General features: G+C 41.2%; 1 protein-coding gene across 2 annotated transcripts in view; it reads left to right on the top strand.

The window, feature by feature from the left end:
• kat7b (K(lysine) acetyltransferase 7b) overlaps positions 1 to 15,279 on the top strand; it is a 45,745-nt gene extending 30,466 nt beyond the window's left edge. For both annotated transcript variants that reach the window (XM_069517585.1, XM_069517584.1), the window contains exon 14: positions 14,967 to 15,279. In XM_069517585.1, coding sequence (XP_069373686.1) covers positions 14,967 to 15,122 — 156 coding nt within the window. In that variant the 3' untranslated portion in view covers positions 15,123 to 15,279. The remainder of the gene's footprint in view (positions 1 to 14,966) is intronic.
• The last annotated feature ends 7,828 nt before the right edge of the window (positions 15,280 to 23,107 follow it).

Below are 23,107 nucleotides of genomic sequence, written 5' to 3'. Positions count from 1 at the left end.
ACCCGCATTCCAGCAGGTGGTAGAATGAACAGGGCTCTGTTGAGTGTTATGACATTAACTTTGCCATTAGCTGCTCATTGGATTACAACAATACAAACAACTGGAGCTCAATTTCATCTCTGTCAGTTGCTGGAGTAACAGGAGAGCGGAGTGGTATTTTTATCGGTTGATTTTAAATAGGAGTGTTAGCTATTTTAACATATAGGATAGGTTACAACCTTGGACAAATAGGGATTAAGACTCATTAAATGTTCAATAGTCGATGCTTTTTTGGGTGTGGTGATTTTGTGTGTTCTTCTTCCAACGACACCATCGTCACCACTGACAGAAAACAGGGTGGCACGTTGGATCACGACCAACACATCGACACATTGTTATCAAATATTCACCTTGGGTGAACCTTACTCACACAGTTCACAGACCGCTCAAGGCAATGGTCCAATTAGAGGTCTCTCTTTGTTGTGCTGCCAGAATCATTTTTTTGGGATGCAAAACAGTTAAGATACACGATCAGTCCTGGTGTTTATATGATTGTTGAGATGCTTTCTGTCAGTCTGGGACACACTCACATACAAAAACAAACAAACAGTCACACTTACTCCATGCACATCCAAGGCCAAGAGGCACTGAAGAATGGAAAGTGTCAAGGCTAATGTCGTGGGTAAGCCCTGGCCATCACACGTCAAGGAGTTTGGATTAGTCACACTCCGAGGTGTACTGTGTGCATTATTTATCAGCAGGCTCTCTTGTCACTTCCAGCCCCCCTAACGCCACCCTGCTGTCCCTGCTAAGTAGGATTTATAGCTCTGGTGGAGCTGGCAGGAAAGAGAAACACACATTCATTAAGGAAATGGAGACAAAGTGTAGCTAGACAGCACCGACACCTCCTTCATATGGGTGTGCTGCTCGCCCATGATGATCCGGTTAAAACAATCATAGTAAATGTCCAATACATGAGGATATAAATGATCAGTGGTCTCTCAGACAAAGTTAGAGTCCATGTAAGGCTGACTTTATTCAGCGGAGGCCACGGGGCAGTCACGCTCTCTCGTGTTGAAGACATTACAAAGTAGCGTTAGGCCAGAGGTCTTAGAGAAACTAATGGATGCAGATGAAGGGGTTTCGGAGTCACCATGAATTATTAAATATGATCAGGTTTCCTGGGCTCTTGTGTAGATACAAATGCTCAGGCACACTGGAGCGGGACCCTGGTTCCTCTTGCACAGTGGAAAGAAAACCAACACCTGTAATCCCTACAAGGTGCAGAGGAGCGGAGGATCAGACTGCCTGAGACCCAAGCGTGTTTTTGGGATGTGTGTTCTCTCACGTGCAAAGACATGTGTGACATGGCCACAGTTTCATGCAAAAACATGTTTGATAACCATCATTAAAAATGATAAGTAGTTAGTATATGTATACATTTAGTGTGAATTTATTTTATTGTTTAAAGGATCCAACATTCCACATTTACATCGGGTCAATGTTGGATTGAAGAAAATAATAAACTTATCAAATATAAAAGGAATATAAAATGCAGCAAAAATAAACAGTTAAAATTAATAGAAAACCCAAGACAAACTAAAAGTCAGGTTAGAAAACATGAATTTAAAATGGTGATGACAAGATATTAGAAAATGTAAAATTGACATTGGATAGTATTTTTCAAATTATAATTCACAATTTTTTTTTGTTTTGGTAATTTACTGTATATTTATTGCAATTTTCTTTCCAATCGGCGGAGGCGCATTATAGAATGATGTTATGTTTGAAAAAATAGAATTGACCCTGATTGGAATCTAAAGTGAAATGTAATGTTCTTAGATCATTTATAAACAGGTTAACCCTCAATAACTGGGCAACAATGTATGAAAAGAAAAAAGCTGTAGAATCATCTTTTAACATTAAAATTGACCTCTTTATAAATCAGCAGATACAGAGCAACATCTCTATTCATTTGGAGTCATATTTCTCACCACTGAACAAATATAATAATATAATAATCAGTCTTTATTTTAGCACCAATGTGCTCTCCGTTAATTCCTAAAAATGAACTTGTAGCTTTTTATTCGCTAAATGCTTCACTTGTACTTTCACAATTGCGAACTGTGCCTGTCCACTGATAAGGTAGTTTGGAGTTGGAACAGCAAGATAAAAACCGCTATAAAGCTCTTAACGCTCTGAGGGTTGAATTGTCATTGGGTTCATCACTGTGAGTGACCCCTTTTCATGTAATCATAGAAACACTCATTAGTGCAACTTTAAGAAGTGGCGGAAGTTCAGGTACCCCTTATCGTTCATTTTGTTCGTGACAGTGTGTGATATACTGCCCAGGCCTGCCACGTGTGTCAGACTCCATCCTCAGCAGCAGCTTTATAGCCATCCACTGTGAATTATTCAGCCACCTTTACTTACACAGTACAGTATCTCACATCTCCTGGAGGTGTGCTGACCCTCCTCAGCTCCTGTTTCCTTCCATCGCTAATTACATATACATTAAGACGGCCACCCTGCTCCTCAGGAGAACCGCTAATGAAGTGTTAAGCTAATAGAAGATGATCATCAACTTCAACACGACAACAAGTCTTTGGAGACAGAAACACTTTGGCAATGGCTTCTAAATGACTTTCGTGACTAATCTAATTTGCATGTCTAACCATTGATACAACCCCTGTTATTATCTGTCATCCGAGGGAACAATCATTTGCATATTCATAGCTTACATTAAACACACTTGGCTGGAACACTGTTGTTTTTTCTTGACACACCAAAGCCATAAAGTACAAGTTCACTGTCTCGCTGTGCCACTTTGATGCTGTGATCCTGTGATGGCATAATTTATTACAAAAAACAACACAAGAGACACCTTGACGCCCGCCAATAAACCGAACTAAGAAGAAGTAAGCTGAACCAGTACATGGCAGTAAGGCACCTTGATGTTGATCGCCATCGGCCAATAAACCGAACAGAAGAAGAAGAGACACTACCCTCCATCTTTACTTAGGAAAGAATTTAAGACTTGTGCTTTACCTACATTGATTTTGACATTTATGATGAAAGAAAAGATAACCTGTCAATGACCAGCTAACAAAATCATAGCAGCTTCAACACAGAGAGTGAATCTCAACCCTAAATCTTATATTGTCAGGCATCGTCCACTGTAGCCTTTTCTGTATATGTCACGCACTTGTCTTTGTTAGCTGACAGTGTGAAAGGGGGGGTGGGGGGCATACTCCTTCCAAGATGCAATGGAAAATCCCGTCCTGTCCTATGTATTTCCCTGGCAATGAGGTCATGTTGTCTACCTAACCGCAGACCTCAGGACTGAAGCCTGATGACTGACTGAGTGATGTTATTTCTCTGCGTGTGATCACTTGGTGGCAGTGTTGAGCCAGAAAGGAGGATGATGGAGGCTAGAGGAGACTAGAGGAGGACTATGTTCCAGCTTCATGGCTTTGCAGTACAGTATGTCCACAACAGATTGGATTAACATGTTAAACACAAACAATAGGATGCAAATCCTGGAGTTTTATGTTTTCAAGTTGTTCCCATGCTCATATGTTACTCCCTCAGCATCACCCATCTGTCAGTTTCTGGTGTAAAGGCAACCAGTATAGAGGACACCCCACACACCCCGAACCTTTCTGACTGAGTGACCCCATTGTTCCCTCGGGGGTCCCTGAGAGACTGAGGGCATTGTGGGTTGCAGCAGAATCAGAGGGACTTACCTGTCACCAGCTATAGCCTAAAGGACAAGCCTCTGTCTCCACTTTGTTATGGCTGTGACTGGGGGACAAGAGGATACTTCCAAGGGAACCTTGTTTCAGTGATCAGATGATGATAAAGTGATCTGGTCTGGATTCACAAGTGTCGATAGTGGCTGTCAGCACTTCTTTGATGGGTGGCTGTCCTCAAAAAAGACCAGTGAATTGATTAATATTAGAAATCAGTGACAAAAGAAATGTGTATGGTATAATTTTAGCACGTTTTTAGGTAGAGCTTTTTAAGGATAGACAATGTGTTTGTATTGTTTATAAAAATGTCTAAAATTTAATCCCAAATATCCATGTCTTTCTCTGTCTGAAGTCCTGACCCTTTGCACACTTTCTGTAAACCTCTCTGTCTCAGTCGTTCTGGAGTGGAGACATGCCCAGCTCCACTTAATGGCCCTTTGTTCAACCTGCAGGCCGACGGGTCAGGGGTCAACTGCACCTGAGGCCGATTCCCACAAAAGCTCTGTGTTTACTTGCAACAGGCCACCACTTCCCAGTCTCCTGTGGGCAGAAAACACAGAGACACACACACAACTACATGATAGATTGGCTGCAGCAAAATAATGTGAAATTGCTGCTTACTTTTTTATGTCTATGCATATGTATCATAAAATATATTTTCTGCCAGAGAGTCTTGATCAAGATTGATGGCAAAATTAGTAAAACAAAAGAGATATGATGGTACAACAACAGGTAACAACACAATAACATACTTGAACACAGCAAATGAAGAGGTGTCACATGTTAAAAATAAAACAATAATGAAGTGTAAAGGGTGATGGTATTGTTCTGTAAAAGTGATTTAAATATATTTTTTTGAAATGTCAAGAGAGGATAAAGATTCCAAGTTAAGTGTGCCTTGCAGGTCATTCCAAGCTTGTGGTGCACGTAAGGAAAAAGCGAAGGAGACAATTGAGGAGAATTTCCTCTAATAGTGAGTGCTACTGGAACAATATTTAAGCAAACTAAATACTTACAGAGATATTTACACACTAAAGCTTTATAGTAAAAGATAACATATGTGTTTTTCTCCTTGGGCAAAGTGAATTCAATTTTATATGAGATTGAATAATGTGATAATAAATCACAATGCAGCATTTTTTTCTCTCTAAATAGATGAAGACAAAGGCTCTTAAAAAGTGTCATTGGTCCCAAAATAGATCCTTGAGGAACATTTGTCTTCACAATGGTGAAGAATTACAGTTGTCTATGGGCACAGTGTATGTTTTTTTCAAAACTGGAGTTGGGTGACACTTTTAAAACTAATTGGACACAAATTTTTATTGATATTACCATGATTTTTAAGAGAAATAAGTTGCACAAAGCAAAAACTATCCCACCCATTTCCATTACTTTCAGTGAGTTCATTTGTAGTTTCAATTGCAATGGTATAAGTGTCAATACTTCTCACTGCTTCCAACACAAATATCATGTAATCCTCTAACCCTGAGAGTGAAAATCAACTAGGAAGCAAAACCACAACAATTCCCTGTACTTCCTGCATCAGAGACAGCCATTCCCAACTCCTCTGGCACCATGTCAAGGACAGCAGATGGGAATCTTTAAGCTGCCACACATCCACCCACATACGGGAGCATAAGGAGCCTGCACCGACCAGATTGAAGCCTGAGATGGAATAAAAGAAACTGTTGGGTGCTGCATAGGGACTGGGTGGCAGTGGTTAAACTGGGGGGGTTGGGTTGCTTGCAGTGGAGGGGGGTTCTACCTGTCAGGACATGAGCAGAACAGGTGAACCCCCGTCCCCAAGGCCCTGCTCTCATTTGTCCATACACACACACACACACACACACACACACACACACACACACACACACACACACACACACACACACACACACGAGCCAGCCCCCTCCACCTGTTACTTGGACTGGGAACCAGCAGGTTTCCCCCTCATACATCCCACCCTCTTTCACCCACCTCCATGTCTGTTACATCCCCTCTTTTCTGTCCCATCCCATCAGCTTGAGGCTACCTGTGCTCTACCTCTTTCCTTGTCACTTTGTAACATCTCTGGATAAAATTCACCTGTTCCCTTTGTTTGTATCACATTTGATATGAATTCAACCGTATGAAGACCCAGTTCATCATGATCTTTTCTTTTGCCGTTCAAAACAGTGGCAGAGCCGTTAGCGTGAGCAGCAACATCTGCAGAAAATCCCACTCAAACATTAACATAAAATGTAAAAAACTACCACATTTTTGCCCACACTCTTTGTTTAACATGTGAACTGCAACACCACAACTACTAAGTACTAAAGAATGCTCTAAATGTGGAATTTAAACAAAAGTTTTGCAGTAAAGCAAATCCCTTCCTGTAAAAAAAAAAAAATAACAAGCTCATTGGTTGTCTGAGCAGCAGATTATTATTGTTTTATCATTATATCAACACAGCTACATTTTATTGTCAGGTGAACTCGAGAGGCCATAACAATGATGGAGCAAAGGAGGATGTCAGGTGATGAGTAGGTTGTGACTTTCACACAGGAGATTGATGTTTGTTTCCCGATGAAACCGATTTCTTTTATCCACAACTGTTCCACAACCTTAACTGCATGTTCATCATCGTAACCATAATGACAAAGGTTGTCTTACCTCAAGGAAGTACTTATTTTAACCCAGACCGTGATTTTTTTTTTTTTTTCTTAACCTAACTAAACCACACCATAAGCTCAACCACCACTGTGACCATGATGTTACATCTGGTATTCTTATAGCTATAGGGGCCGCTATTTGAAGAAAACAACCTGGTGTCTTGTGAGTGTTTAGGAACAAATTATATTTTGGTCATTCAGATTAAAGGACTAGTTGTTTGTGTTTGTACTTACTGGCAAAAATTGGTTTTGCTAACACACATATTAATTAAATTATGTTAGCATCCACCTCAAAGAACCACAGTGGCTGAGTACAACTAGTGGGAACTCTACTTGTGTTGCTGTGGACTCCTATTTGCCTCTGATTTATTTAGCTCTAATTCCCATCCATCATCATCAGCTGCATCACTTAAATAGCAAGAAATGCTTTCATTTTGCAATGTGTTGGTTCATTTATTTTAAAGATTTATCTAAAGATCTTTTACAAGTTGAGTTGCTTTTTTTTTAACCTTTTTTTCAGTCAGAGAGGGGACTGTTTATATTAAATCCTTAGGGATTTGATCTGAAAGCAGGAAGTGATATTCATTCAACAACCTTTATCAACTGCAATACTTTGGCCATAGTAAAAAGCATGTATATTATATAGTCATGCTTCTTTAAATTTCCTGCCCTGCTTTTGTAAAAACTGATCAATCAGTCTGCTCCTGCTCCTCCCTTTAAGTCTTCGTGGTTCCTTCTAGCTGGACACTTAACCCCTAGCTGCGTCAGTGAAGCTGCCATGCAGCCAACAGCAGATGACTGCGGTTATACAGGCCAGCCTCTAGGTGGGAATTTGACTTACTGTGTCAATGTGCAGCCGCTAGGAAAGTGCATGTATGCGTGATAGGGTGTCACTAAATAAATACTGGTTGAAATAATAAATAATGTTTTGGTAGAGTGATGACAAGCAATGAGGCACCCTGCATGGCCAGGTCTGACTCACCTCAACTGCACCATGACGCAGAAGGCTGCTGAGACTGTTGTGATGAGCAGGAAGAAAACTTATTTAAAAGGTTAACTCGCTATACCGAATTTTAAGATGATAAAATTCTATTTTCTATCTCATAGATAACTAAGGATATTGCCTTTCCACTTAATTGACATGATGTTGCTCAAAGGCTTTGTGGCAATTTATAGAGTTTATGCAATTTCAACCTTATGATAATGCCTGCGTGTGCAGCCACCTGAGGGGATTACTGTTTAACATGGCCTTTTAAAAGTTTCTGTGGGATTAAAGGAGGTTAGATGCAGACAACACACTGCTATTTCCCTTAGGCAGGAGAGGAACCTTTCCACTCCATTCTCTGCTCACACTCCACACTAGTCACGCAAGCCCTGTCAGAGTTTCACACACACACACACACACACACACACACACACACACACACACACACACACACACAGAGAGAGAGAGAGAGAGAGAGGAGGAAAACACACAGACAAAAACCTCATACTTAAAATGAGTCAGAGAAGCCTAGGACTGTAAAGTCAGATGTTGTGCAAGGCTTTGTTTGTGGTTTGTGTGGTTATTCGAAAGTCTAATGAATCCACAAAACAAATGCTGCCCTGATTTATTTATTTAGAAGTATCTGTGTTGCTTTAAGCTTAGAGAACCAGTGAGGACATTTTGTCATTATTAGAGAAGTTTGTATTTGCATTACAGAATTAAACAATGTTGTAATGGCATATTCAGTTAACACAGCTCCTAGTGTTTCACAAAGGAAAACAGCAGCAAATGATCCTCCATGACTGTGATTTTGCTTTGGTTATTAAATGGTTTGTATGTGTATGTCTGAGTGCATGCGTGTGTGTTCAAAGCATGAGAGCACATGACCTATTCAAGCAGGAGGTATGCTTCAGAATAGGCTTCAGGGTGAATGACTGATAGGAGAGACCTTTATAACAAAGCTCTTAATACGCCCACATGCATGTTACATGGACACAAACACACACCCACTCACAAGACACGTAAAAACACTCACTACCCTTTAAAGCAGAATCTCCACAAACATTTCCTGTCTATCTCCTCGTCTTGTGTTGACTTTTTTTTTATCATAGCAGTAGATATACGCAACCTACTGGAGTAACTATAATTCGCAATGTTCACACGAGGACAAAAGCTTTCACTCTTTGTTTTTCAGCGATGCATCCACCCACTGTCACACAGGAGCCAACCAAGTGTCAACTGCCAATGCAGGCGGCGGTTGCTATTCAACATGTCACAGACTTTTGTCTCCCTGCGTGGATAGCCTTTGTGTGTTTTTCGGCACGCACATGCACAGTCACACATGGAGTAAAGGTTTGGGTGGATGTCAGGAACTGTCTTATTTAAGTCCAAATGTCCTTGGTTGCAGATTTTAATTTTGGTCGCCAGGTGTGGGGTTTAGACCCTCTGAATTCCAAAGCCATATAAATGTTCTCAGATGCTGGGGGGGGTTAAAGTGTGCAGGGGTTAGGTGTGATTGCATGGGGTCTTGCACCAATGCAGGGTGGTGTGCACATGCGAGAGTTCAAGACACAAAGAGACAATGATAGAAAGCAAAACCCAGGCGAATGGTTTATACGTGAGAGAGTCTCTCCTCATGTGATCAGTGGTATTGAGGGTTAGAAACTTTTGTAAAACTGGCAGGGATTTTGAATTATATTGGCCACAAACTACTGTCACCGCCACTCAAACCACACGGTGTAGCAGATGCACATTATGGCCTCATAAGTCTTGAGCATGGGAGCTTTACTGTAACTCTCTGTGCTCGCTCTTCCTGGAAGTCCACACAAAGTGTTCAATACTATTTCATGTCAAAAGACCATTATGCAGCTCTAAACTTGAATGCATTTTATCTACGGTGGACAGTGCATTCATTTGAATGTAATTGAAAAGTATGGAGGCCCTGAGAGCTAAACGCACTGCGATTTAAGAAAACTAGTGCAAATAGTGAAAACACCTGCAAATGGGTTACCCCACTTCTTCATCAATTGTTGATTGTTTCCAGGGGACACTGAAAGGGTGATGGACACGGCTGGGGCACTTAAGTCTACCAATTCAAGTAATCAGACGAAATACAATTTGTTAATTTAAGTTGAGAAGAAGACTGAGTTAGCATATTGAAAGCATGCAATTCACAATGTTAAAAAATAAGCACTCATCTCATTTTCCAACAACACTGAGGGATGGGCAACTTCAACTAGTAATTTCACATGTCTAAAACCACGGCAACAATAAGGCTGTGTCCGAAATTACTTACTAATTACTATATAGTCCTCTAAATAGTGTGTTCACCATTTTATAGTGTTGTCCGAATGTTTAGTAAAGGTTGTATAACCATTATGTATTATGGGAAACAATGAGTGCACTATATACACTATGTACAGTCATTGTTTCCCATAATGCATCATGAAAAATAGTGTACAACGATGGTCACTAACCGGAGAGACGAGGGGACAGAGGGCAGCAGGAACCATGAAGATCAGAGCATCACAGCACAATCTGCAGCAAAACAAGTGTGCTTAGTATAAAATAAACATGTTCAATTTATTGTGTGATTTTCCACTGGCTGATGTTGTTGTACTCCATAATCTTGCGACAAAAAAATGCAATATTTTTTTCTGATGATCTCTCTTCAGTGCATTGTGCTCTCAGGGCCACCGTATTAAAGCATCAGCGAGAGCATGATTTCACTTTTTAAACCGTCTCTCTTTTTGTGTTGATAAAATCCAAAATGGCTTTTCTTCCTTTCCCACTATCACCGGCAGCCTGGCAGGGAAGAGTGCTTAGCTGCTTAGTTCATATACAGTGTGCAGGAAGTGATTAACAGTAAAAGATCAAAGGCAGTGGACAGGATAAACATTCTTCCCTGGGACCCTACTCCTCCGGGGTATACAGCACCACTTCCTCTTTTTACAGACTGACTGCTGCCTACACCACCACAGCACAGCACACACATTGTCACCACATGAGGCACTGACCCACAATTCAGACAGTGTGTGTGTGTGTGTGTGTGTGTGTGTGTGTCAGACAGAGAGAGATGGAGTGATAAAGAGGAAGAAGGGGGGAGGCCAATGTGTTTATGTTTGTTGTGGGTGCGTGCATGACTCTTGAGAGCTGAGGCAACATCCAAGCTGCTGTTGGAGTTTGAAAATGATTATGTTGTTATGTTGTGCAGACGCAACAATCTGTTGAAGGGCCTCAGCTTATGCTAATTTCCCATATGATGCTCTCACTGGTGCACAGCTGTTGCGCTAAAGGACCGCCACTGGGAGTTGATTATGTGACTGCAGCTGCAGGTGTAAGAGTATAGGCAGGAAGCGAAGGAAACCCTCTCTGATGTCAGCAGCACTGGATATGGGAGGAAAAGTTGAAGCAAAGCTGTGAGTGCACAGAGCCTTTTTCTGCATGTGTGGGTTGAAGAAGGACCAGAGGGGACGAAGTGTGTGCAGAAAGAAAGACAGTAAAATACAATCTCTATTGAATACCATACACCTGATACAACTATCTTCAACATGAGTACCTGCATAAATCACTCTATTCTTCACCTCACATTAAAATGTGTTTGATATCTTCAATGCTGTCACAACATATTTCATCACATTATTCTCACAAATTCAGTTCTAACCTTGTGTTTACATCAATATCAAGGCCTTACTTCTTGAATCTGGGACTGTCTTCAACACTGACACCCCCCCACCCCCTGAACCCCCCCACTCTCCCAACCTGAGGTGAAACATAACCTCCTTTTGGGCTCAATGGATGGCAGATCACAGGCCCTTGAGATCTAAAAGAGACAATTATCCTCAATTGAAGGCTGACTGGAAGAACAAACGCTTTATAAGTGGTGCAGGGGTCTTTCTTCTCTTAGGGGGTGGGGGATTAATCCAATGACAAGGGGTCACAGGAGTGACCAGGTCACCCCATAGCCAGGTGAGGTACCCCATGACCTATCCTCTGAATACCAGGATGATGGCTGAGTGATCATACATCTGTGCATGTATATTAAATTATCAAGACCAATACATGAGGTCCAGTTCACCCTACAGTGTGGCCCAGAACCATGAGACTAAAAATATAGCGTTTGACCTTGTTGTTCCTTTGAAGCTCCAGTCTCAGGGACAATGTCTTTGTGTTGGGTTTGATGATGGCTCCAGCAGCCCTCTGCTGTGGTGGGCGCAGAGCGTTGAGTCCAAATGTGGGTTTAAAAATAACAAGGTCTCTGGATGTGTGGCTTGCTCATGCTGTTTCTCTTGGCAGATTGAGGTCAGAACATATTGCCCATAATCTGCTTCATATGCACTGCTACATACAATGACTGCCAGTCTCAACAGCCTGCCAGTTATTCTCATAGTCAATCAAATCTGAGAAAATGTCGATGATGGAGCGATATTGACATAAGGAAATAAACTCTTACACTGCTGTTTTTTTGTGTGCTGTCCCTGAGGTAACAAACAAGAAATTTTCCTCCACTTCTCTGCCAGGGTTTAGCTTTTCATTCACATATTGGTTACAAATGAGCTTCATTTGGAATGATAACCTAAGAAATACACATATGGCCTCCAGTGAAACACCCACATTTGGCCTCTCTGCCTGCCATTAAAAAACATTTAATCTGATAGAATAGTTTGTCTTTGTGTCTGGAGCCAGGCAAGTCCAAGGGCAGCTTCCAGCATCTAATTGGTCGAGAGGATCATTGACATCACGAGAGGTGAAAGGTGAATCTGGGACAACCTTGCAGGTTCTTTGGTGCCAAGTTCTGTTTGAGAGTTGCCAGGTGTGAAAAGCTTTAGTTGTTGATCTTGGGACGATGCGAACATCTGCGCCGGACCTCTTGCCAGTGCAGAGAAACATAGTCATGTAGAAGCTGAAGACTTTGAATTCCTCCTAAAAACATGGGTCAATTAGAGAAAACACACACATGGGTGTGGTGGGGGATTGGGAAATAAAAGTACAGGGTTATATTTTTCTTCAGCAAAATGGGATTTCCCTTTAAATCTTTAATGGAATGTCTTTGTCCATGAAAAGGTTTGTCATGTATATCAGGTGTCATTCCATCTAGTCAAAAGCAGTAAATAGGAAGTCTGGATATATAATCACAAGCTGTAACAGCTTCCAAACTGGGTCAGAGTAATACATTCAATTTGATTGTTTGTCTTTTGTAATTAAATGTGCCGTGTAATTTAATTACATGTCACTAGTGCAAGATCCACCTCCTTATTCTACTAACTCATTCACTTCATCCTTCTAAACTCATTCACTCACTCATCAGCACCACTGATACATAGAGAAGTACATGAGCTAATAGTGTTCAGTTTCATTCCGTTTAGAGTAGGAAATATGAAATCATGCAAAACATGATGCTAATATAACAGACATTATTAGCATAATATTTTGTAATTTGAGGTGTACTGTGTGTTTTTTGTAATGCAAACTAAAATGCTTCAAATTTACATCAATATTTAACCCCATTTTGTTCGATCATCAGGTTTGATTTCCATGTGTTTCTGGCCTAACTTGTTTCTTGTTTGTCTTTGTGTGTGGCAAACTGGCTTCCTCCTCCTGCACACTGGAAGGCCATCTACCAATCACTGCCAAGAATATAAAGACCCCAGCCATACACTCCAGTATTTGCTGGCTGTTAATTTTGCTTATGTGGTAGCCAACCCATGCTAATGCAAATGCTAATTTCTACGTCTTCAAGTGTAACTTCTGGGTCTTATAGTGCAATTTTCCAGTGTTTGTTTGTTTCATCCATATTTGCCTGGGACTGACATTCTTCATTCTCTGCTATTCCTATTTGCCAATGCCCAGCACCTCAAGTTTGAACCGTTAAGCATCACTTGTCTTTGTGTCTTTGAGCAGAGCGAATCTAACACAACTAGGGCTGTTTGAGTAAAAACATTACAAAATCTGAAATCAACTAGTTCTTCTCTCAAACTAAAATAAAGATAGGATAAAGATAGAAAATAAACCCCATACTTTTATCCCAAAGCTAAATTAATTTTACTTCAGCCTTAAGTGGTTACATATTGGCAAGTTAATGTTAGCTTTGTTGGTTGGTTCACTTAGCTACACTGCTTTTATAGGCTACTTGGCAGCTACTCAATTATAACTAATTTCCATGTACAAACTAATTTGAGCAATCCATTTTAAATAAAGTGATGCTTAAATCTCCACATAGGGAGCTAGCAACTGGGCTAAGTTTGAACTTTTCAAACAACTGGTGCAACTGTTGCATCTTTGCTCCAAAGCTTGAGCAAGCATTTGCACTCCTTATGATATAAATAGACAGTATTTACTCACACATCTTGTTTACCCTACAATAGCCTATCTGTATGCCTGACCCCTAACATAAACACAACATGGCTCCCTTCCCCATTGACCCAAAGGGGTGCAGGTGGTCCACATGGACAACTCTATATGGGTTCTGACCTGGGTTCAGAGGTCAGACCCCTCAAATGACGGCCTTCCTTGCCGCCCCTAATTGCCGTGTTTATTTTTAGTCCACACTGGGCCGTGTTGAGCTATTAAAAGAAACATGAACATGAGGCCGTCCACTAATTACTGTTGGGCTAGCAGACCCTCACTTTTCATGATTGCTACCATATGCTAACCACTCAAAGAGGAGAGTCTCATCTGTCACCTTCACTGTCTCTCTGTGGTTTTGGTGTTTATGTAGCACTGCAAGATGCTGGCATTTTACTGGAGTTGTATATTAATCGCAATGTCTGCTGGCTTACAAGTGTGCAAGTTAAAATTTGTGTAGACATTTTATTTTGGGAAAGCTATCTGTTAAGTGAGACAATTTAGTGTAATATAAGCATTAAAACCACTATCTTCAGGGTGGATTTGTTCATAATCAAAGTACATCTCAGAGCCATGTTACCCTCCGTCGGTTCATGTCATGTTGTGCCGCATGTTCTAAAATTCCTCAGAGTCACAGCGAAGATGATCACTGTCATTTCAGAGGATACACAAAAAGACAACAGATGAAGTGTATAGCTCTCACTGAGCCATTTCTGGCAAGTATCAGTAAATCTGGTTTGAGCATTTAAGGAAGCACTAAGTAATTGGGTTGATTTAGACCTATGTGGTCACATGGAAGTTGAAATAAGGCAGCAGAGGCAGCCATCTTGCTGATATTTGAAGTTTACAAAGGTTTGATTGCAGTAGGAAGCTGGTTGTGTGGATTAGCTCAGATGGGTCTGCACAGAGAGAATTGATGCTTCTGTTTAGTTTTGGAGGCTGTTAGGTGCAGACATTTTTATATGACAATCAGAAATATGTCAGTGAGTAACATATTTCAACACTTTTGTTTCAAACTATGACTAAAATACTGTAGGATATTATGGTGAAACTTCAATGTCTGAAGTAATGCGTTCATTGTTTTAAAATTTGGCCACGTTTAACACTGTAGATATCCAGTATGTTGATGGGTGACCACACTTCCTGGTAACTTTTCCAGTGTTTGTGTTTTGATACAGGTCCATTGACTTTCGCTATGTCATGTCTGCATTTTCTGATATGTATCTACTTGTTTCTTTACTTCTCTTCACCCAGTGCCAGCTTATGTTGCTGGTAGCACATGTGTCAGCAGTGAAGCCGGAGCTGTCAGGAAGGTGTCTGGATATTGTCAGACAGGACAGGCCCACCCGCCTGGCTCTGCCTCACTCCACCCCGCTCCGCTCTGATGGATTGGGTTTCCGACGCACCTAGATTCACAAAAACCCGCAACTTCCTGCCGAAATGAATCACTGCATGGGAGAGAACAGATATTCACAGGAGAGCAATGCATTATACTACTTAGACCTGTTAGGTAGCTATGATGTGATGTTATGTTTCCTGAGCAAATAAATTACTTTGGAAATGTCAACTTGAGCAGACCTGGTCATGGTCAATATCCTAAGGAAAATGAGAATGGCTGGCATCTGGCAAGTTTAGGAAGTATTGATTATGACTGGCAATTCATTTGCATCAGAATAGTTGTGCTTTGAAAATGCATGTTTGTTTGGCCATTGAACACAGTGTAATATTAGAAAGGTATGAACCTGTTTTGACACACTCAGTAGACCATATACCTTCAACAGTCCCCTTTAACTCAATCAGGTTGCACCAAATTGCATCCAATCATTTTTTCAAGAACCTTAATTATTCAATGGGAAATTGGGGAAAATGTCAAAATAATAAAACAATTCCTGGATCCACCCCCTTTGAAGTTGATAGTTTCTTCTTAATAAAGTCTGCTCAGTAGTTTTTGTGTAATCGTGCAGACAAACAAACAAACTAACAGCAATTAAAGCATAACCTCCTTAGGAGAGGTAATGAGACAAAAAATACTACAAAAGAACAAAAAAGAGGCAAAACAACCACAAAGTGATATTGAATGACCACATCCACCACAGACAGACACAAAATGACTACAGCCAATTTTCTTAAAGATCATACATACAGTAGTTAGTGAATATATGGACCAGCAATGGGATTTTCATCATTTGATTCTTGAGACAAATTGTATCATACTTATGTAAGTAAAACTAACAAGATCTTCAACACAATCAAACCTTTGTTTTAAAGGATGCATAAACTGTTTACTTAAAAAAACGAGCAAAATTTCCCCCCTACACACCTCTACCATATACCATCCGCAGAAAAGTAAGTAGACAATTAGACTTTACAAGAGCACCTGAGCAAATATTTGATTCACTGTATACATTAAATTATGCTGATTCATACAGTTGGTAAATGTCATTAGATCCCCCTCAGTTCCTGAAACGTTAAAAGTAACGCAATGGAAGAATTGCTCTCTGTGCAACTCGGGGTGCCCCTACAAGTGGGAGGTGTAATTTACGTTTTTACCAATCTTAAATGCAACTCTTCTTCCATTCCACTGACTATGTCCTAATCAGTTCCTTCTCTGGCTCTGCCATGATGTACATAAAGAGAATACCGAGCTAACTTTTTCTTACAGCTAGTGGTAAAATTCAGCTCATAACTCTGGCTCTGGTTGTTGCGGTTGTTGTAGTCTTTTGTTCAGTTGTCCATATACCTGTTTAAGACAGTGGTGACAGTATTTGGAGCTTGGTAGGAACCATAAGGCAAGTTCTTACCCATGTACACCTCCGTTAATCCACCAACTGCCCGGTCAGCTCGACTGAAACAAGAGCCTCTCCCTCACTGCTTGTGGTCATTCACATATGCTCCTATAAAATGCTGACTGTATCAAGACTACAGGTGTTTCTAGTTTCAGGTAAAATAATGAATTAATAATATGTTCAATTTTATTTATGTTTATTTGAATATTGTTGGAGAGATCCTTATGTGTTTGTATCTGTACAAGCAAACTATTGTATATATCAGAAAATGGGGAAAATGTGATATAAAGAAACTGAAGATCAGTGATTTGATAACCTGAAGACCTGACTGATCGTGTCGTGAAGGCATCTGGCAACACTTTGTAATAATGGCTGCTACCCTGGCTATCAGGAGTGAACACTGTGGATTACTCTTTTATCTCAACGTTGGAATTTCAAATTTTCTGATTTGTGAAAGCCTTACTTGTGGAGAACTCAGAGGTTTTGGTTTGGTCTGCTAAGATAAAACCCAGCTGTGGTTGAGAGATGCTAATATCTGAAGTGCGTCAGGAGCTTTTCTTGCCACTGTTGCTGTTGTTTGTCTTTTCACTCCTGCGTAACATGCAGTGACTTTATACGGTTGAGGTAATCCTTAAATGTGCCGTGCAGATGTAGAGTAGATTTAGTTACAACACATTTTAGCTATTTGCTGGAAGACATTTTGTTTTGGCGTGCGTCACTCCTCTAGACATGATTATTCGATCCTCGACATGCAGTAAAGACATGCAGTAGAGCTTCTTTTATAATTTATAGTCCCACACACACACAGAAGCAAAAAAGTATTCAGCATCATTCAATAAAATTGGATTCTGGTTTTAAGATGTATCATATGTACAGAAAAAAGGTTTGTGGCTTAGAAAATAATATCTAAAGTGGCGTTTTATACATTTTATCATTTGTGTGTGTGTTTGAGTATACAGGCTGTGGTTATCCTGCTCCCTGCGGGGACCATGTGATGTCAGCAGTTGGTGGGCCACTGTTGCCACCCAGACAGCTGGTGTAGAGCAACAGACGACCTGATGGGCGCCTCAGCATGATGAACACACCTGAGGCTCTGTCCTCTCAGGATCCTTGCAAACGGCTGGAGCGTCGGTTTTGGGCAACGCTCCAACAAAAACACGGAACTCAACAGAAACCAAGTTTGAAGGCAGGGCTCATAAAATCACTAATCACACTTTTATGTTTGCTAACAGTCTGCTCCCACCGAGGAGAGGCCTCTTTAATGAGACTGCATTCATTTATTCATGATGGAAGGCTCAGTAAAAACCATTGCTCTGGTTCCACATTTTTGAATAATAGCCAAACCAGTGAAGCAGAAAAAGCCTACGTGATTGTTTCAGTACCAATACAGAAAAAGAAATTCAAGACCTCTCAAAGCCAGTATCTGGTCCTCCTACACATGGAACCCTCTCCAAGTGGGATCAACACCAGACACTCCCAGTTCCTCTATGTCTTAATCTTCCTGAGAAACCAAGGTGGGACACCTGGGTGAAAAGGTCGCTGTCACCAGCATTCCTAGCTTGGCAGGGGGCAAGGGTTGAGTTGAAATGGAAGGGCAGGGAGAGGTAAGCAGGGGCATTGTATGTCCAGGGGAGGTAACTTAGTTGGGTTTGGCCCTTTGGCTTTTGTTGATGTTTTTTGTTGCCATTGTTGGCCAGACTTAACATTCCTCCTGGCTCTCCAGTGAGTGTGTACTGGAGAAAGGTAGCAGTAAGGGGGAAAGATGACAAAACAGATGGGTTTTTAAATCTTATGGCAAACAATAGAGGGTAACCCCCCTGAGCCATTTTGGGCCCTTGTGGCCTTCAGGGCCTTGAGCAAAAAACTGCATGACAAAGATGGTAAACTAGCAGCGAAAACATGGCCCCATGAATGTACTTACTTCTGAAATCAACTATTGGTTTTCAAAGGATAATATAAGATTCCAGCTCAATTATGTCATCGTCTTATCCTGCATCTAACCTTGTACCATTAATGTATTTGCTTCCTCAGGATTTCAGACGTTTGCTTATTGCTTTGGATGTTTCAACCCCACTCCTCTCATAATTCATTCTCCAGCCCATCTTAAATTCACACTTGCTATAGTTCACACATTTCTGCTCATCTCAAAGGCTTGGTTTGTCAAACGTTCTTTCAAATCTTCCCTTCAGGTGACCTACATCAAAACGACAATTCCTTAGTTTGCCTGAAGTGATGTGTCCAGAACTAATGGAGCCAAGTTCTAGCTACCTTGTCAGTCAGATCTCAACGCAGCCTCCTAACGCAGATCTCCTCCATCAGGTTTCCCATTGTTGCAGACCTGTCTGGCTCCTCCTCGGGTGGTTTTCAAAACAGATTACAAGTGAATGGATTGTTTTACCCCGGAGCCTCCTGTCACTGAAATATGGATGTGTTTGAAGTGCTAACCCCTATACACTACCAATGAAGAGGTTGCAAGTTTGTATGTGAGCAGGATCACTCATTCTGCTGGCATTATCACCAACACTTCATAATGTCTGCTAAAGCTTGGCTGAATTCCTCAGCCCAAGATTGCTATTCACAGGTTATTGCTTGCTCCCCAGTTTCTCTCTCTGCCTTCTAAAGAAAAACTTTCTGTGGCCACAAATAGATATGGGAACAGTAGATTTACATTGGATGCATGGCTTTGGCAGATTTTGTGGTTATAAATTAGATAAGCGCTCCGACACAAAAGAGAAACAGTGCAGCTACTCCTCAGCCTGCCCACCACAGGCCCTACTGTATTTGTCTACACATGCAGATTTTCAGAAGAAGCTATTTCTGTTATCTTGCAAGAAAGAGACTTTCCTTTCTGCCTCATTCAAACAGGAGAGCTGCCAAAGCTCTGTCCATCAGATAAGAGATTTTTGAGTGAGGCACATGAGAGGAACATTTTGCTCTGAGTACTTTTTTATGCAGTTACCAGGCAGAGGTTTTTTTCGTAGCTGGCCCTGGGGAGCAGATTATGACTAATGAGGTCCAAGTTAATGTGACCAGAGGAGGCAGCTGGCGAGAAACCAGCCCTAGTTTAAACCATTATCTGGAGATCTCACTGTGGGCTAGACTGAAGGACAAACCCACAGGAAGTACACCACTGTTGACGCCGGTCACGTCCACCACAAACGAGCTGCAGTGACTTATAAGGAAATCTTGAAGAAGACGAGACCTTTAAACTCACCAAAGGCGTTTTTAGATCTGAAATTATTTTATTGTGCTTTTGAATCACTACACCTACAAAATGATACGTGTGATTATGGCAGATGGTAGTGTGGTTTCAAAACACCTGTTCCCTGGTCCCCTGTGTTGTCAGTTTTGTTTTTGTTTGTCATGTTTTAACAAGACTGTATGTTATTCACAAGGGATGGTGATGTGGTGATGTTTGATATAACAAATTGTACTCATTTGTACTCTTTGTTTTATTAAATCTTAGGATCAATTTTGGATTTTAAAAGACTGATTGCTAAATAATAAATACAAATTCACCACAAATCTGACAGGATGATTTCCAGTCTAGTTTTTCCAGTGTGAGGCCTGCGTGATCCCCAGTGAGCCGTTTTGTTTTCCCCACCTGTTGTTTTATTGACACCCCTGTGTCATAGCTGACAAACACAGATAAGTAATGAGTAATTGTTTTGTGGTTCTGGCGCCCACAATCAATTATTATACCTCCCCAGCAATAATTTCCTCGGTTGATTTAAACACAAGCTCCCACTAGATAAGTCATCAGGGCTAATTGAGTCCTGGGGAGCTCCACTGCAGGACAATGTTAGCTTGCAATGGTTTGGTGATGTCGTGCAGGTCCCAGTTGAATGTTTTATCAATGGAGAAGATTACTCTAATTAAAGCACACAGGAAACCATTCAAATGAAGAATAACACCTTATTTCATTAATGCAACATTCTATCATAATATCATAATACTTGACTGATTACTACAAAAAATTTAAAATAAAGTACTTTTAAACTCGTCCTTGTGGCACAGGACAGCCATTGACATTACCAAGGTGTGAGCAGCAGGTGTGGAAATAATCTGGGACCCTCCCAGTTTGCCGGGGCCCCTATTCACACTCTTCCTGTAAGATGCCATCCATTGTGTCCCAGTGGCTGAAGAGGAGCAGAGGCACAGGACAATTATGACATTTTTGCTGGGTGGCTGAACAGCAGTCCCAGCTGGTGAGAAACTGGAGGAAGGAATGAGCAACCAGAGAGCAACTGTTCCCGCATGGGAAGCAATCCACCACATAGACAGAGTATGTTCAGTCCTCATCAGGGGTTTTCGATGAAGCTGGATCGCTCCTCTGGAAGCAGAGGGGTAACGACTTTGATCCAACAGTGATTTCATTTGATTCCAGTTTTCTGAGCAAAGATTGATTGTCTCATTCTGCCCATTATCTGAGTTCAGTATTATTAGGTATTATTAAAAAACAATGGGTCCATGATGCAAATTAAAGAGCTCAACCATGCAAAATGCCAGTAGGAATCGTAAAATACAAATACCATTGTAGGTTATATCCGAGACGGTGCTGCAATATTTCTCCCACAACTGCTTGAAGCGCAAGGAAGATATTTGGGTACTATTTTCCAGACATGTGAACCAATAACAACTAAATGAGATGTGTGGAGAAGGTAAATTCGGCTGATTTATTCACCAAGTGTTTGGCAAATCACCACAAAACTTTCAGGAAGGATTGGTCTACAGTACCTGGCTGTGTGCCGAGTGTGTGTGTGTGTGTGTGTGTGTGTGTGCATGGTCCAGATAATACTTATGTGCATGCCTCCTTGTGTGTGTGTGCTAGATTTAACAGGAAGTGACCTACTTCTTAATTATTGTAATGTGCCAGCAACCATGTACAATGCTGTAGTTAATTTGAGTAGTGAATTTTTGAGCCAATTACTAATTCCCCTTGGTAATTTATTTGAAATTCTAGTTCCTCCAAACATTATCTTGCTGATTTGCATATTACCATACAGTGTGAGAAAAATATTTTAAATTGCAGATATGACATCTACTCCATCACCATCTAATCTGCATTCCTCTTTAGTTCCACTCAGTCCAGGTGTTTGTGTCTCTCGTGTCATTGCTTCATCCTCTAAAGCACGACCACTTTGACATCAAAGCAGAGGTGTGTTGTTCCCTCTCCACGCTGAGGAGGATGTCATGGGAGAATGACCCTGTGAGCAAGAGGCTTCTCCGGCCTCAGGACGATGTGAAGAGCCATGCACCTAAGAGGTGTGGTCAGTGCATTCCTTTGTGTGTCTGCACTGTAAAGCTTGAGTGGCCTGATGGTAGGTCAAGAAAGCTGTCACATGTCCATGTGAAAAAGTTACATCTGAGATATCAATGATGTCACACTGCAATTAACACCACAGCAGTTAGTAGCATGTCATGATTGTTACACACAAGCAAAATATATCTTTTCAACATTCTAACTTTTCCACTGGTTAAAAAACGTACTAACATCTGGCCTTTGTCTGCAAAGTGAATGGAAACAATTGGCAATCACTCCCACAGGTTTTTATCGGTTTTTGCTCTGATCAGCAGTGAGGTAAAACATGACACCTGGGTGAACACGCTAGTTTCTTCTTCTTCTTTATTTTGGCATTCGAGACGCTAAGGCTGCATGCTTTCTGGCACAAGGTTATGACACCTATTGAATTTCCGAGGGGTTGGTGTGTAGTCATGACCATTTGTTTATATGCTGTTTTTTTTTTACATCTTTGGAACAATGCTCAACACACTTTTTTGTCTTTCTTTATATCATGCAAGATAGAACACTGGCAAGATAGCAAGGTGAGAGAGCTTATCAATTTCCTGTGCATTCGTGATATCAAACATGACTTACTCTGGAAAACAAACAGAAACGCAAACACCTCTACTGGCGATGGGAAACGAGTCAGTCCCCTTTAGAAAAACACGTGTTCACTTGTGTAAAACACAAATAGTGACCTGATTTTCACTTTTGGACATCTTTGAAAATTCATCTCACTCCTCATGCTTGGTACACGGCTCCTGCTGCCACTTCCACAAACATCACACAGCTTGCTTCCTATCAAATAGATAGACATACATTTCTTGGTCAGCAAAAATGTGTACTGTGGTTTGAGCTGAGACAACGACAATTTATAATTCTATACTGTCATCATTTCTACCAGCCACCTTAAATTGAGGCTTCCTCCTGCGTGTAAATGTCCCAAAAGTCTTTCTTTAGGGATCAGTATGTTTGCCCTTTTGCTCGGTCCACTTGCATACCTGAACTGACGCTGTAAGTAATAAAGTAGGACCTTCTTTGATGTGATGTCCCACCCAGAGGCTTCTCCCTCCGAGCAGACAATACTCTAATTCATTACTGGACCTGCCTCTTCAAAGCTCAGCCACTCTGTGCCGGGAAACTCTAAACTTAGGCCCCAGACAGGCCCTTTTTAAACACCCACTCACCCCCTGGGCACTGAGGTGGTGGCTGGATGAGTCCACATAAGTCACGGTGACCTGCACATATCCCCCCTCGTTAGCCCTGCAGCACCACACCTATCCCCCTCAGGTAACAGGTGGATTATTGGGCATCGGTATTTCTGC

Source organism: Paralichthys olivaceus, chromosome 21, assembly GCF_024713975.1.
Source record: "Paralichthys olivaceus isolate ysfri-2021 chromosome 21, ASM2471397v2, whole genome shotgun sequence".
Classification (NCBI taxonomy): domain Eukaryota; kingdom Metazoa; phylum Chordata; class Actinopteri; order Pleuronectiformes; family Paralichthyidae; genus Paralichthys; species Paralichthys olivaceus.
The sequence above is the reverse complement of the archived record's forward strand: the minus strand, read 5'-3'. Positions and strand labels throughout refer to the sequence as shown.